At 35.5% G+C, this 16,812-nt stretch overlaps 1 protein-coding gene across 1 annotated transcript; it reads right to left on the bottom strand.

The window, feature by feature from the left end:
* Window positions 1-2,065: 2,065 nt before the first annotated feature.
* On the bottom strand, window positions 2,066-5,418 carry LOC138905292 (uncharacterized). Its single transcript, XM_070193801.1, has 6 exons — window positions 5,298-5,418; window positions 4,381-4,454; window positions 4,120-4,290; window positions 3,449-3,714; window positions 3,061-3,208; window positions 2,066-2,113 (listed from the first exon to the last, which is right to left on the bottom strand). The coding sequence occupies exons 1-6, from the start codon at window positions 5,416-5,418 to the stop codon at window positions 2,066-2,068; spliced, it is 828 nt and encodes a 275-aa protein (XP_070049902.1).
* Window positions 5,419-16,812: the final 11,394 nt, after the last annotated feature.

Below are 16,812 nucleotides of genomic sequence, written 5' to 3'. Positions count from 1 at the left end.
CAATAGGGGCATCAGTATAAATAATGTACCGAGTATGTAAGGCATGGAAAGTAGTATGTGAAAGACATAAAAGAAACATGGAGTAAAGGACTCAACTCGTGAGTCTGAATAGCTTTGTGAATCATGAAACTTTTATAATGTCATGCATACGCGTATAAATGTCATATCATGTATAGGTATATGCGTACATAACATAATCAAGCCTCTGAGGGCATCCCATCATATCATCTCGGCCTCAGTAGGTGAAATCATCAACGTATACCAACTGATCAGGTGGAGGTGCGTATATAACGCCATAACATTTCCCCATATTCCATATACATATAATATACATGTATATAACGCCATCTGGTCATGGGTCAATGTACATGTATAAATGAATGCAATGCATAATGAAGTAAGTCAATAAGATCTCTCAGAATGTCATAAGATCATTATACCTTCGGATAAACTTTATCAACTATTATTTTTCTGAGACCCATGAACAGAAGATATAATCTTAAAACACATGGGGAATCAACAATATAGGTACCCCTAGTGCTTCTATGAATAGAGGCATTTATGAAAATTGTATGTTTGTATCGTTTCGTTTGTATCGTATGGATCATACCAAAAGGAAAGAAAGGATAGCCTTAACATACCTTTATTGCTTGGCTAGCGATAGCTCACGAGTTCCCGTACGCTCTACGAATGATAATCTACATTGCATAAATTATTTGGATCATAATCGAATCAATAAACCAAGAATTGGATTCACTACGACATTTTATCGATCACTTAGGGTGCATAAGCTTCATCTCATCCTACAATGGAAATTCAACACTACTAGCTCTTCTCCTCTACTCACAATATAATCACCATCACAAATAACTATACTTCACAATTTTCAGCCATAGGATACCTTAAGAAACCACTCAAAACTGTTCAATAACTACAACACTTCATTAATAACCAAACTATGATCCAAATGGCCTCAAATACATGAAGACGGGTATGATATTACCTTGAACATCAAGGATAACAACACATATACATATTTATAACTATATTTCCATCCCTTCAACACAACCAAATCCTCCTCAAATACACTACAAGAACCTTTATTTCTCCATCAATAAGAAATTAAAGTGGATTTCTCTAAGTTGAAGATAAACTTATCTAGAAGGATTATTGAATTCTTACTTTAATTATTTGAAGAAAAGGGATAAGATGAACTGGATATGAGCCTTCCCAATACCTTTACACACAAATCTTCCAAACCAAGAAGAAAATTGCAATACAATTTCCTTAGAGATAGTTGTCCATAAGGTGCAATTGTAAAGGGATTCTAGTTGATTGAGATGGGGTTTATATGAATTGAATAATATGCTATGGTTAATAAATTTACTGCCTCAATTCAAGTTAAAGAACTCTTCATACCTTAAGAAAGAACTAACTTTCATTGCTGCCTTTAATCTTACTAAGAAACTAATTTAATTCAAGTAGTATATTAAGACAATTCATAACCCCTTGGATCGTGGGGGTCCACTTCCCCTATATAAAAAAATATTAATTATCCACCCCCTATATACAACCACCAGATCACCTATGTAGTGTGAATGAGTCATTTCCTCATTTCATATTATGCATCAACGTGAAAAGGTGTTCATCCTCAATTATGGTAGGGTCCATTTTCATCTTTAGCTAATTCCATTATTATTGTTTCTTTCACTACAATAATGCACGTCATAAACTCTTTGACCTCAAATTAATATATATCAAGTTGTTTAACATATTTATTAAACTTATTATCAAGGTAATCAATACTAGTCCGTAGCCTATTTTGCAAATACCAACTATTGTTCCTAACCATCACCGTCACACTTATAAGTCCTACATCATTTCGAGACATCATCTTTTTATATACCATGCTCTTTTTTTGCATACTTAGATATGACCAAAATTCTTCCATGGCTCGTGTCTATTTACATATGCCGAGCGATTCAAGCCATAGACCGAAAGTACGTGATGTAACATCCTTTCCCCCTTTAGAAACATTCGTCCTTGAATGTTAACTCTTAGAGATCTATAGAAATTCTGGCAGAGTCTCCTCCATAACGGTACTAGTACCAACCTGTCATGCAGAAAACCCAAAAATACAAAGCCACATAAGGTCACAATCATCAATAATACCAATGGCCTCACACGACCAATGACAGTAACTAACATAAGAATCTAGTATCATATACGTACCTAAAGGTTGTGATGTCTCAGTTCGATCCTCCTCTGGAAGCAGAAACAAGTGAGGATACCTAGTCTTCATGTTTTCTTCAGCTTCTCAAGTCATCTTCTCCACATTATTATTTCTCCAAAGTACTTTAACCGATGCTACATCCTTAGTTCTCAATCTCCGAACTTGTCTATCTAGTATAGCAATGGGAGCTTCCTCATATGATAGTTGCTCTGCAACCTGAACATCGTCAACTGGAATGACTCTATAAGGATCTCCAATATACTTACGGAGCATAGACACATGAAAGACTGGATGTACAGACTCCAAGTTGGAAGGTAAGTCTAACTTATATGCTACTTGGCCTACTTTGCGTATAATCTTATAAGGTCCAATGTACCGAGGGCTAAGCTTGACTTTCTTAACGAATCTCATAACGCCTTTCATGGGTGATACCTTTAGGAATACCAGTCGTCTACCTGAAACTCCAAGTCTCGTCGCCGATTATCTGCATAGGACTTCTGACGACTCTGAGCTGCTAATAGCCTTTCCCTTATAAGCTTAATCTTCTTAACTGTCTGTTGTACCAACTCTGGTCCTACTAACTTGGCTTCCCCAACCTCGAACCATCTGATAGGTGACCTACACTTCCGTCTGCAAAGAGATTCGTATGGAGCCATATGAATATTGGAATAATAGCTATTATTATACGCGAACTCAATAAGCTGAAGATGATCATACCAACCACCCCTGAAGTCCATCATACAAACCCGTAGCATATACTCAAGTTTCTAAATAGTACGCTCAACCCGACCGTCTGTCTAGGGATGAAATGATGTACTAAGACTTACCTGAGTCCCCAATCCTTTTTGGAAGGACCTCCAGAAATTAGTTGTAAACTGAGCACCTCTATCTGAGATAATAGATATAGGGACACCATGAAGTCGTATTGTCTCTTTAATGTAAAGTCTTGCATAATCCTCTACTGAATACGTAGTCCTGACAGGTAGAAAATGGGCTGATTTTGTAAGTCTATCAACAATCACCCATATAGAATCGAACTTACGCTGGGTACGAGGTAAGCCTATGATGAAATCCATATTAATTACTTCCCATTTCCAAGTCGGAATCTCTATAGCCTACAATAATCCACCGGGTTTCTGATGCTTAATCTTAACCTGCTGACAATTTGGGCACTGAGCAACAAACTCTGATATATCCTTCTTCATTTCGTCCTACCAGTATACCTCTTTGATATCATGATACATCTTCGTCGCTCCTGGATGAACATAATAACGAGAATAGTGAGTTTCTCCCATCAATTGTTGGCGCAACCCTGCCATATTAGGAACACATAATCGACCTCGATATTTGAGGACTCCATCTCCTGTAATCTCGAATGGTGTCTTCTCCTTTTGAGGAGTTGTATCCCTGTAATGAGCTAGCATAGGAAACTCATACTGGCATTCCTTCACTTCAGTTACTAAAGAGGATGTTGTTGTGTCCTGAATAATAACTCTGGTATCACCTGAATCTAGTAATCAAACTCTCAGGTTGGCTAGTTGATGAATCTTACGGGCTATCTCACTCTTCTCTGGCTATAAATATGATAGGCTACCCATTGATCTACGGCTAAGGGCATCGACTACTATATTTGTCTTCCCTGGATGGTATAAAATATCAACATCATAGTCTTTTAGTAGCTCAAACCATCGCCTCTTACATAAATTCAATTCCTTTTGCTTGAAGACACACTGAAGGCTCTAATGATCCGTATAGATATCAACATGAATGCCATACAAATAGTGTCTCCACGTCTTTAGTGCATGAATCACCGCGGCTAACTCTAAATAATAGGTCGGGTAATTCTTCTCGTGCTTTTTTAGTTGTCTAGAAGCATAAGCTACAACCTTAATATGCTGCATCAGTACACAACCCAATCCAACGCCCGAAGTGTCACAATAGATAGCATAACCATCAGTCCCCTCTGGGAGTGTAAGAACTGGTGTTGAAGTCAATCTGTCCTTCAATGCCTGGAAACTCCGCTCACAAGCATCAGTCCACTGAAACTTAGTTGCCTTCTGAGTCAACTTTGTCAATGGTGTTGAAAGAGAAGAAAAACCCTCTACAAATATCCTGTAATAACCTGCCAAACCCAGGAAACTACAAACCTCCATCGGTGTCGTGGGTCTAGGCCAAGTCTTCACTGCCTCAATCTTCTGTGTATCAACCCGGATACCCTCACCTGAAATAATATGTCCAAGGAAAGCTACAGAATTTAACCAGAATTCACATTTAGAGAATTTTGCGTACAACTTCCTTTCTTGTAGAACTCTGAGCACAATACGTAAATGATCTACATGCTCAGCCTCTAAATGGGAGTAAACCAAAATATCATCTATAAATTCAATCACGAACTGATCTAGAAAGGGTTTGAACACACGGTTCATCAAGTCCATGAATACTGTTGGGGCATTGGTCAACCCGAACGACATAACTCGAAACTAAAAGTGCCCGTATCTGGTCCTGAATGTTGTCTTCGGAATATCTTTCTCTTTAACCCTTACCTAATGGTACCCACACCTCAAGTCTATCTTTGAGAAATACATGGCACATTGCAACTGATCAAATAAATCATAAATCCTCGGGAGCGGATACTTATTCTTGATCGTCGCCTTATTCAACTGCCTATAATCAATACACATCCGCAAGGAACCATCTTTCTTTCTCACAAATAATACAGGTGCTCCCCACGATGATGTACTGGGTCTGATAAAGCCATTTTCAAGCAAATCCCTCAGTTGTTCTTATTTTTTCAACTCTCTCAGCTCTACAGGTGCCATTCTATAAGGAGGGATAGATATCGGCTGAGTATCTGGTAATATGTCAATAGCAAACTCAATCTCCCGCTCTGGCGGAAGGTCTGGAAGCTCATCGGGAAACTCATTAACCACCAGGATAGACTGAAGGGTCGGTGACTCTGCTTTGACATCTTGTACCCGAACTAAGTGATAAATATAACCCTTTCTAATCATCTTCCTTGCCTTGATATAGGAAATAAACCTACCTCTCGGCGATGTAGTATTACCTTTCCACTCCAGAACCGGCTTCCCTGGAAAATGGAACCGAACCATCTTTGATCTACAATCAACGCTAGCAAAACTAGAATCCAACCAATCCATACCCATTATAACATCAAATTCCACCATATCTAACTCAATCAGGTCTGCTACTATAGAATGACTATGAACTACTACTGTACAGCCTTTATATACTCGTCTAGCTATCACTGGATACCCAATAGGTGTAGACACCTCAAAAGGTTCAATCAGCTCAGGTTCTATCCCAAACTTACTAGCAACCAACAGAGTGACGTACGATAAGGTGGAACCTAGATCAATCAATGCATATACATCATATGAAGAGACTGATAATATATCTGTAACATCATCGAGTGACGACTCCTGATCTTGTCGACCCGCTAATGCATAAATACGGTTCTGAGGACCGCTCGAGCTAGATGCTCCACTTCTACCTCTACCACGATCAGCTAGTGCCTGTGAACCTTGCTTAGGGGGGGCGTACCGATGATGATGAACTAGCTACAGATCTCGCTGGCTGAACTATACCTACATCACTTCTCGTCGGACAATCTCTCATTATGTGGCCTGGTAACCACAAGTATAACAAACACCTAACCCTACAAGGTACCGCCCAACATGCTGCTTACCACACTAAGCACATCGTGGCAAGGGCGGCCTCATCTGACTCGACTCACCCCTATACTAAGAACTAGAGGACCTAGAATTCTGACTAGGCCCTGAATATGTGTAACGATCAAATCTCCTACCGAAAAACTTAGGGGGTGCACTAGCCGATGGCTGGGCTGGATACCTCGGGTACTGCTGTCTCTGACCATCTCGGAACTCACCAGAAGGGCCTGGATATCTCTTTCTCTTACTCTGGCCCCTATCATGCTCACGATCGACCCTCTGCTTACGCTCATCTACACCCTGAGCTTATTCCTGAATACGAGAAATATCAATGCCTGGCTGAAGTGAGATCGACATACAATCATTAAGCAAGTACTTCTCCAATCCCATCATGAACCGGTGAACCCGATCCTCCATCTTCGCTACAATAGTGGGAGCATACCTAGACAAAGAATCAAACTGAAGGTTGTACTCCTAAACACTCATATTACTATGCCGACGGGTCAAGAATCTATCAACTCTAGCTCGTCTAAGCTTTGGTGGCAAATAATGACGAAGAAAAGCCTATGTAAACTCCTTCCATACTGCTGGAAGGGCAACCTCACCTCTGGACAACTCCCAAGACTCGTACCAATTAACTGCAACATCCCGAAGTCTATAGGAAGCTAGCTCAACTGACTCAGTTGTAGTGGCCTTCATTACCCTCAAAGTTCTCTGCATCCTATCGATAAATACCTGAGGGTCCTCGTTTGGATCTGCTCCAGTAAATACGGGAGGGTCCAAATTAATGAAATCGCGAACTCTCGCACTGATGACCCTATCTGCATAACCAATACCTGCCTCCTGGCGCCGAGCCTGTGTAGCCACTAATCGAGTCCATAGCTGAATAACATCTCTCATCTCCTGACTCGGGGCATCTGGCTGAGGAACTGGGGGTACTGGGGCGGGCGCTGGAGCCGGAGCCTATGTTAATTCTAAGATGGAGTCTCACTATATGACTCTCCACGAGCCCTAGTAACAAGTGGCGCTCGACTTATAATCTCATCATCCATGGATTTGCCCTTCTGGGCGGTTGTAGCCTTCTTGGGCATCGATGAAAACATAACATATCATTAGAAAAATGAATCCTTATATCGCACGATCTAAGATAAGAAAGGAGGGTAACATCCTATATGTCTTGTAGCATCATGTTTATAAATGTGGTGCACAACACACTCATAAAAAAGACTCTACTAGACATGGTCTGTAGACAACCCTAGGACAAAACTGCTCTGATGCCACTTTTGTCAAGACCCAACCGATGGTCCATGACGAGTGCCCGAGTCTACATGTCGAACGCCCCTAAGCATAGGTCTAAGATAAAATATGGAATAAGTGTAGGTCATGCATAACATCTGGCAATAAACTACTGAATCATGTGAATAACATACGCGAGAAAATATGCCCAAAATATATATGTACATATATATATATATATATATATATATATATATATATATGAAATGCGGTAGGGCGAGCCGGCAAGGTCACATACTATCCAACTACACATGATTGTGTACAGACCTCTAATAGAGTGTAAAAATGTATAAAGGACAAGACTGGGCCCCGTCATACCCATATATGTATACAAAAGTATCGTACCAAAACCCAATAGAAGCTCCGGATCAAATGAAGCACACCAATTCTCGCTGAGCAATGATCCTAAGAAGGGGGACCGTCAACCTATCTACCTGCACTTTCAGGAATGAAACGCAGGCCCCAAGCAATAGGGGCATCAGTACGAATAATGTACCGAATATGTAAGGCATAGAAAGTAGTATGTAAAAGACATAAAAGAAACATGGAGTAAAGGACTCAACCCGTGAGTCTGAATAGCTTTGTGAATCAAGAAACTTTTATAATGTCATGCATATGCATATAATTCTCATATCATGCATAGGTATATGCGTACATAACATCATCAAGCCTCTGAGGGCATCCCATCATATCATCTCGTCCTCAGTGGGCGAAATCATCAACGTATATAACGCCATTACCTTTTCCCATATCCCATTTAGATATAATATACACGTATATAATATCATCTAGTCATGGGTCAATGTACATGTATAAATGAATGCAATGCATAATGAAGTAAGTCAATAAGATCTCTCAGAATGTCATAAGATCAAAATACCTTCGGAAAAACTTTATCAACTACATATTTTTCTGAGACCCATGAACAGAAGATATAATAATAAAACACATGGGGAATCAACAACATAGGTACCCCTAGTGCTTCTATGAATCGATGCATTTATGAAAGTTGTGCGTTTGCATGTTTCGTTTGTATCGTATGGATCATACCAAAAAGAAAGAAGGGATAGCCTTAACATACCTTTATTGCTTGGCTAGGGATAGCTCACGAGTTCCCGTACACTCTACGAATGATAATCTACATTGCATAAATTATTTGGATCATAATCGAATCAATAAACCAAGAATTGGATTCACTACGACATTTTATCGATCACTTAGGGTGCATAAGCTTCATCTCATCCTACAATGGCAATTCAACACTACTAGCTCTTCTCCTCTACTCACAACACAACCACCGTCACAAACAACTATACTTCACAATTTTCAGCCATAGGATACCTTAAGAAATCACTAAAAACTATTCAATAACTACAACACTTCATTAATAACCAAACTATGATCCAAATGGCCTCAAATACATGGAGAAAGGTATGATATTACCTTGAACAGCAAGGATAACAACACATATACATATTTATAACTATATTTTCAGCCCTTCAACACAACCAAATGCTCCTCAAATACACTAAAAGAACCTTTATTTCTCAATCAATAAGAAATTAAAGTGGATTTCTCTAAGTTGAAGATAAACTTATCTAGAAGGATTATTGAATTCTTACTTTAATTATTTGAAGAAAAGGGATAAGATGAACTGGATATGAGCCTTCCCAACACCTTTACACACAAATCTTCCAAACCAAGAAGAAAATTGCAATACAATTTTCTTAGAGATAGTTGTCCGTAAGGTGCAATTGTAAAGGGCTTCTAACTGATTGAGATGGGGTTTATATGAATTGAATAATGTGATATGGTTAATAAATTTGCTGCCTCAATTCAAATTAAAGAACTCTTCATACCGTAAGAAAGAACTAACTCTTATTGGTGCCTTTATTCTCACTAAGAAACTAATTTAATTCAAGTAGTATATTAAGATAATTCATAACCTCTTGGACCGTGGGGTCCACTTCTCCTATATAAAAAAAAATATGAATTGTCCACCCCCTATATACAACCACCAGATCACCTATGTAATGTGAATGAGTCATTTCCTCATTTCATATTATGCATCCACGTAAAAAGGTGTCTATCCTCAATTATGGTAGGGTCCATTTTCATATTTAGCTAATTGCATTATTGTTCTTTCTTTCACTACATTCCAAAATTTAACTAATGCACGTCATAAACTCTTTGACCTAAATTTGATATATACTAAGTTGTTTAACACATTTATTAAACTCATTATCAAGGTAATCAATACTAGTCCGTAGTCTATTTTGCAAACACCAACTATTGTTCCTAACCATCATCGTCACACTTATAAGTCGTATATCATTTCGAGACTTCATCTTTTTATACACCGTGCTCTTTTTTTGCATACTTAGATATGACCAAAATTCTTTCACGGCTCGGGTATATTTACATATGCCGAGCGACTCAAGCCATAGACCGAAAATACGGGATGTAACACCTATAATGGTAGTATTACATTACTACTATTCAAGCATAATTAACCAAAAATTAACCAACAACAACCACAACAACAACGCTAATAACAACAACAAAACAACAACCGCAACAACAACGCTAATAACAACAACCACAACAACAATGCTAATAACAAGTACAACAACAACGCCGGCCACAACAACAATAATTCAAAGGTTCAATAACAAAATAATATCAACAATACAATCATCATTCAAAATTATTCCAACTAAATATTCACAAGTTCAATACTTTGTTTAGCAATACACACCATTCAATGAGTGTTTTGTATTGCATCACCTCCATCTTCACTACTAGAAGTTTTATCGTCGGCATGGTTCGAAGGATCATGACGAGAAGGATGAGCATCTGGGGAAGGCTCACAAGATCGGGGAATGAGGAAAGCACCACTAGCAAGAATATTGGCTAGCTGACCTTGAAGGAGATTAAATTGTTGGTCCCTCTTTTCTAGCTGAACTTGAAGGGTATCAAATTGTCTATCTCTCTTTTGTTCTCTAGCCTTTGTCTCTTCAAGCTCTGTTGTCACCTTCGCGATCTTCTTCTCCATAGACTAAATAATCGAGCTATCAATTGCCTCGCCTTGGGCGGAAGTCCCTATACCTTGCAATCCAGCCGTGTAGCGCCGAAATGATCAATCTGGAAGGCCGTATGCTATCCCATTTTTAGTACCCCGATAACATCCAACCATATCTTCTGCACTTCTTCGTCTGAAATGGGTGGTCGCTCGCCTTGCTCATTCGGTGGCAAGCTTTGAGTGTACTCCTCCACATTAATCTTGTAGCGACCATTTATTTAGAAGATAGAAAATTATTAACTATATAATATTATAAACATTAATTTCAAGTTATAGTAGTTATGAAACTTACATATGTAGTCTCCGCCCGGTCCTCGACCCATCCCAAAAGCATCCGCAACCATTCCATGGTATCTAGGATGTTGAACGTTATTCCCCACCGACATACTACTTTCACCAATAACTATGTTATGAAATACACCATCACTACCATCAACCTCTCCATGACTAGTCCACATAAAATAATTATTCATAAACCCTTTTTTTTTTAATAAAGATGAGTCTTAACATCCTCCGATCCAAAAAATGCAAACACTTGCACTTCACACAAGGACACCTAATCATCCCTCCGATTTGAAATGGTTCAAGTGACATTGCATTCCTAATAAATTCATTAACCCCTTCTATAAATTTTTCCCTATAAAATCCACGACTAGGATAATTCCTATTATACATCCAACTACGATATTCCATCTACACAGAGAACAAATAAATTGCATGTTATATTAATTTGAAAGTTCACATATATCCCAAAATAAGTTCTTTTAAAATTCAATTATAAGAAGTAATTTGAAAGTTCACATATATCCCTAAATAAGTTCTTTTAAAATTCAATTAAAAAAAGTAATTTAAAAGTCCATATATATCCCTAAATGAATTCAATTAGCTTAGATTGTATCGTTACACTTAGTATTAGACTGAGAACTAGCTTAATATATCCTTGTAATTTATTTTAAGTATGATATAATTTATTTAAAAGTCCATATAATAAGATTGATTTATCCTTATAATTTATTTTAAGTTTTAATCATCAACTCACAATTATACAACTAAATTTAATTAAATATTAACTAAACCCTAATTAAATAATTAAAATAATTAAAATTACTTAAATTCAAAAATATAGACAACTAACCTTGAAATACTATTAGCACCTAAAATAAGCATCTAGGTCTTCTAAAATGTAGAAATCCAAAGTTACACAAAATATCAATTCACAAAGAGGGGCTTGAGTACAAATATGAACTCTTCTAATATGAACAATACTAAATTATAAATGATAACACATGAAATATTTCAAAGGTTCAATGACAAGGCAACTCACAATTATACAACTAAATTTAATTAAACATTAACTAAACCCTAATTTATATAATTAAAATAATTAAAATTACTTAAATTAAAAAATATAGATAACTAACCTTGAAATGTTAGGAAATGGGGTTTGATTGTGGGTGGCGGAGGAGGCAGTGGTGGCGGAGGACGCAGTGGCGGGGGAGGGGAGGGAGACTTCAAAGTGCTTTATTTCTGGGTGAGGAGGGAGATAAGAGTTGATTTTGGGTTGGGGTTTGGGGGAATCGCGACAGTGGAGAGGAGAAGAAGAGAGATGGAAGAGAGATAGAGAAAAGAGAAAAATTGGGGAAAACCGTCTGATGCTAACCTAATTTAAAATTTTCCGACCGAAATCGGTCGAAAATTTCGGTCGGTAAGTTTAAGTGACCTTTGACCCGTTTGACCACGACCATTCCGACCGAAGTCGGTCGGTAATTTAATGTTAAATTAAAAAAATATTTAATTTAAATACCGACCGAAGTCGGTCAATAATTTAATTTTATATTTAAAAAAGAAATTATTTAATTATAGATACTATATAATATATAATTAATTATGCATGTATATATTCATACACACACACACACACACACACACACATATATATATATATATATATATATATATATATATATATATCAATCAATCATGGGATTTGACCGAATATATGTTGTTGTTGCTACAACTTAAGTTTAATATAACACTACATCTTATAATACTATACATTTTTGTTTTTAAATGTGTTATAGTCGATACTTAGACTCGATCGCTCCAACATTTATTATAGGTACTATATAATATATAATTAATTATGTATGTATATATTCATACACACACATATACACACACCCACACAGTGCAAGGAGCCACCCTTCTCATATGCTCGAGCCTTCTTTATTATCTATTTACTACGACACTAATTGTATCATAGCATATTGGATATAACGACTATTTAAATTAAAATCGATCAATTATATTTATAATATTTATCATCTCTGTGCTTTCGTATAAATTACACTTCATATCCGTATACGTGTAGTAGATTATAATAGAGTGTATGATTTTATTTCACATATGATTATTTACACTTACATATATATGACAAGGGCTGGTGATTTATTCTCAACTGTTCATTATATCGCTCGAATGCTTGATAGGTGAATAAATAAGAAAACAAATCTTGAAGTTTAAATGACTACATGCTCCGGTATAATGAGTGACTAGATGCTCCAAGATGTGTACAATCGACATAGTTTTGAATGTTTTATTCTCGATCACCTTATTAGTACTTTGCTCGTATACTTCATCAATGGATCAATTGGAAATACAATTATATTCGATTAAAACTTACTATAACACATTTAAAAAAAAAGTGTATAGTTCTATAAGATATAGTGCTATATTAATACTTAAGTTTTAGCAACAACAACATATATATACTTATATTAATATTGCATATGTTAATATAGCATTAATATATATATATATATATATATATATATATATATAATACTTAAGTTGTAGCAACAACAACATATGTATACATATTAATGATATATTAACATATGCAATATTAATATAAGTATACATATGTTGTTGCTAAAACTTAAGTATTAATATAGCACTACATCTTATAGAACTATACACTTCGTTTTTAAATGTGTTATAGTAAGTTTTAATCGAATATAATTGAATTTTCAATTGATCCACTGATGAAGAATCCGAGCAAAGTACTAATAAGGTGATCGAAAATAAAATATTCAAGATTATGTATGTGTATATATATATATATATATATATATATATATATATATATATGAGTGTGTGTATTGTTAAATATATGTAGATATTGTAAATACCAAATAATCTAACAATAATACCGACCGAAATCGGTCGGTAAATTATATACATATAATTTTTGTTATATTAAAAAACCAATTGCACTTGGGCGGGAAAAAATAATTTCAACTTTCCGATTGATTTCGGTCAGTATATGTCGAACAAAATTTTTGTTTTTATGTTGTGGGACCACTATTTCCGACCGATGGTGGTCGGTATCTTTGTAAGAAATATTTTCGTTGACTTTTACGATCAATTTACCTCGTTTCTGATAGCAATCGGTCGATTTATTTTCCGGCCGATTTCGATCGGCATACGATGTATCGGTTTTGACAATTTTCTAGTAGTGATTGGAAATGGTCCCTTTTTCTAAGTTTCTAGTAACCTTATTTTTCCTATCCCTATCCCTATCCCTTTCATTGTCGTTCCATATTGTTTTATTTGCAAGTCAAATCAAAGAAGGATGCGTAATTATACTTTTATATTTGACTTTTCGATCTAAAAAATGTGTGAAAGGAGCAGAAAGTTCGAGAAATAAAAAAAATATTTGAAGAAACTAATTGGTCAAACTGATCAAATAATTTTGCATTTAAGAAGTAAATGGTTAAAATGTATAATTTATCTTAAATGTGAAAGTATTTGAATTATGTCCTCATATGGTCCTAACTCCTCCTATGTGACGTGATACTCTAACAAGTCATTTCGCCTTATCCATAAATGGTCGTCTCTTCGGTTTTTGGCTCATGGATAAGGTAGTTTTGGCTCATCTAAATTCGTATTTTCGACCTGATATATACACGTGCATGTGCGTATGAAAATGCATTAAAGTTTCAACTAATATTATATATGAACTCATAATTATTAAAATATAATGAGTTCGATACTAATGACTTTGAAACATGAACTCAATCAAATTTAAATCTCAAATACGCCTCTAATTAAAAGCATCTCTCCTAATAAGTTTTATGAATCGTCTTTCTACCTATTCATATCCTTTTCCACCTTTCCGGGATAATATCATGGGTTTTAGCATGACTTTCTAAGAAAATATATAATAGTACTCATATTAATAACAACTTCAAATATTTCAAAAGATTTTTCCTTTTATCATGATTTGTTAATATTGTTACTTAAAAAAAAGAATAAGAAATTATGGGAGGAAGAAAATTGTGTTTTTTAAGTTTCCGTGTTGATTTGCTAAGTCTATAGGTTACAAAGCAAAGTCAAAAAGAAAGAAAAGGCGCATATTACCTTGCCGTGCACATGATGCTAAATTGCTAATATTGTGATCTTTCACAGAAAGTGCAAAATGCAGTTTAAGAGAAGATACGTAACTCTATAATAATAACAAATTCAATAAAATGAGAGAAACGTCAATCGACCAATAACTTTGTATGCAAGTAAAAAACAGAAAATTCTGAGTCAAAACCCAACCTTGTTAGGCAACGGGTTTCACATTTCATTATCATCACAATGCAAAGTAATTGAATAGCCAAAAGTCCAAAACTGAGATACCTGGGCAGTCGAAACTAGATTCTGTGCAGCATTTTATCGAATGAGTTGTGGGGTTTAAAACTAGTGAATAAAATTACGAATCTGTTTGAAAAATTGGAGCTAAGAGAAAAGGATTTATCAGAAAGGAACTAAACTTTCTCTAATTAACAAATGTAAAAGTAGCTTTTGTGACATTAGGTAGGCACATGGAAGTTTCTTTTGTTGGGTCTATTTTTTTTTTGAGTGGAAAATGATTGAAGTTTGGTGGTCATTACCTTTTTTAAGATTCCATCATTATCAATTATCACGGAATTGGATAGCAAGCACTATAAGAGAAATTGCATAGGCTCTTTTTTCCAAGTAGGTATAGGCTCTTCTTACCGGCAATACTAATAATTATTTTTTGTATTTTCTTATTCTTAAATTTTTATATTATATGATGTTTCTTTTTCTTTAATTTTTTTATTATCTTGTTCTTGTTATTGTTCTTTTTCATGACTTCTTTACTACATTATTTCTCTTTGTAAAATGTTGTGATTATGCTTTCTTGAGCCTATAAACTATCGGAAATAACCTTTCTACTTTCACAAGGTAGGGGCAAGGTCTCTGTACCTGCTATCCTCCTCAGATCGCACTTGTGAGATTACACCAAATATGTTAGTTGTATTATAGCCTCTCCTTGGCTTCTTATTCTAACGGACTTTGCTTTTCCTTTCTTATTTATTTCCACGAAATCTCATTACAAATCCCAAATACTATTTTTCCGAAGAAAAAAATTGAAAACAGGCGAATTTAGAATGAAAAAAAGGATGCTTGATTGTACTCTTGTGTTTTTTTATAGCAAAAGATGTGTGAAAGAGATGAATTTGAGAAATTAAACAGTGGATCATGATTGTCGTGTCTCATGTCCTTTCTTCATAAGCTGAAAAAACGTCTTCATTCAATGAATAAGAGAACGCACATGATAAAAAACTATCTCTAAAATGTCTTGTGAATAGTTTCTTTGTCTTTTACAAATAAAAGTTCCATCTTCCTCTTCTTTTTGGAGACAATAATATTACGGTTTTAGCATGATCCAAAAATTGTACTCCCTCCTTCAGTTCTAATTTATGTGAACATGTTTGACTGAGCACAGAGTTTAAGAAAAAATGAAGACTTATGGAAGGGACCTAGAGTATTTGTGTGATTATAAAAGCTTCTCATTAAGGGTAGAATTATAAATTTAAGCTAAATTGTTACCAAATTTAGAAATGGGTCATTCTTTTTGGAACGAACCAAAAAAGAAATAGGTTCACATAAACTGGAACAAAGGGAGTACTTATACAATTACTCCTTCAGTCCTTTTCAGTTATCATGTTTCTCTTTTTATGAGTCAGTCTGGGCTGAAAATACATGCATAGATAGTGCTTTAATGCCAAGGCCGACAACTTTTGACTTGCCTCCCTTATCTTTCAATCTGGACTTACATGTGTTCCGCATATGACTATTTCAAGTGATTGCTGCTATCTGGCTTGAGTTAGACAAGAAGAGAAGGATCTTATGCCACCGGTGTTACAACAAAAATTAAACTTCTTATTGGAGGAAAGTCCAAGCAACAATTTGACTAATCTTTTTAACTAAATTGGATTAGATCAACTTAATACTTTAAAATTAAAATTTGAGTACTCAAAAACTATGCAAAAGAAAAAACAAAAAATTATAATTCTTCTTGTGTCAGTATGAAGAAAATGCATTTTAAAATATTAGTCAAAGTTCATGTAAAAAAGTGCAAGATCATTGCACACTTAGACATACACCAGATATGTAATATATTACCTTAGTTTTTTTTTTTAAAACCTTTTTTTCCG

The sequence above is a fragment of the Nicotiana tomentosiformis genome, chromosome 2 (assembly GCF_000390325.3).
Source record: "Nicotiana tomentosiformis chromosome 2, ASM39032v3, whole genome shotgun sequence".
NCBI classification, from domain to species: domain Eukaryota; kingdom Viridiplantae; phylum Streptophyta; class Magnoliopsida; order Solanales; family Solanaceae; genus Nicotiana; species Nicotiana tomentosiformis.
The sequence above is the reverse complement of the archived record's forward strand: the minus strand, read 5'-3'. Positions and strand labels throughout refer to the sequence as shown.

Coding starts and splice junctions, on each gene's coding strand:
- LOC138905292 (XM_070193801.1), bottom strand. CDS start 5,418: ATGGTGGAATTTGATGTTATAATGGGTATGGATTGGTTGGATTCTAGT. Junction 3,715..4,119: donor TACTGATGCAGCATATTAAG/GTTGTAGCTTAT, acceptor GTTATTATTCAG/GACACAACAACATCCTCTTT. Junction 2,114..3,060: donor AAAAAGGATTGGGGACTCAG/GTAAGTCTTAGT, acceptor TCTGCATGACAG/GTTGGTACTAGTACCGTTAT.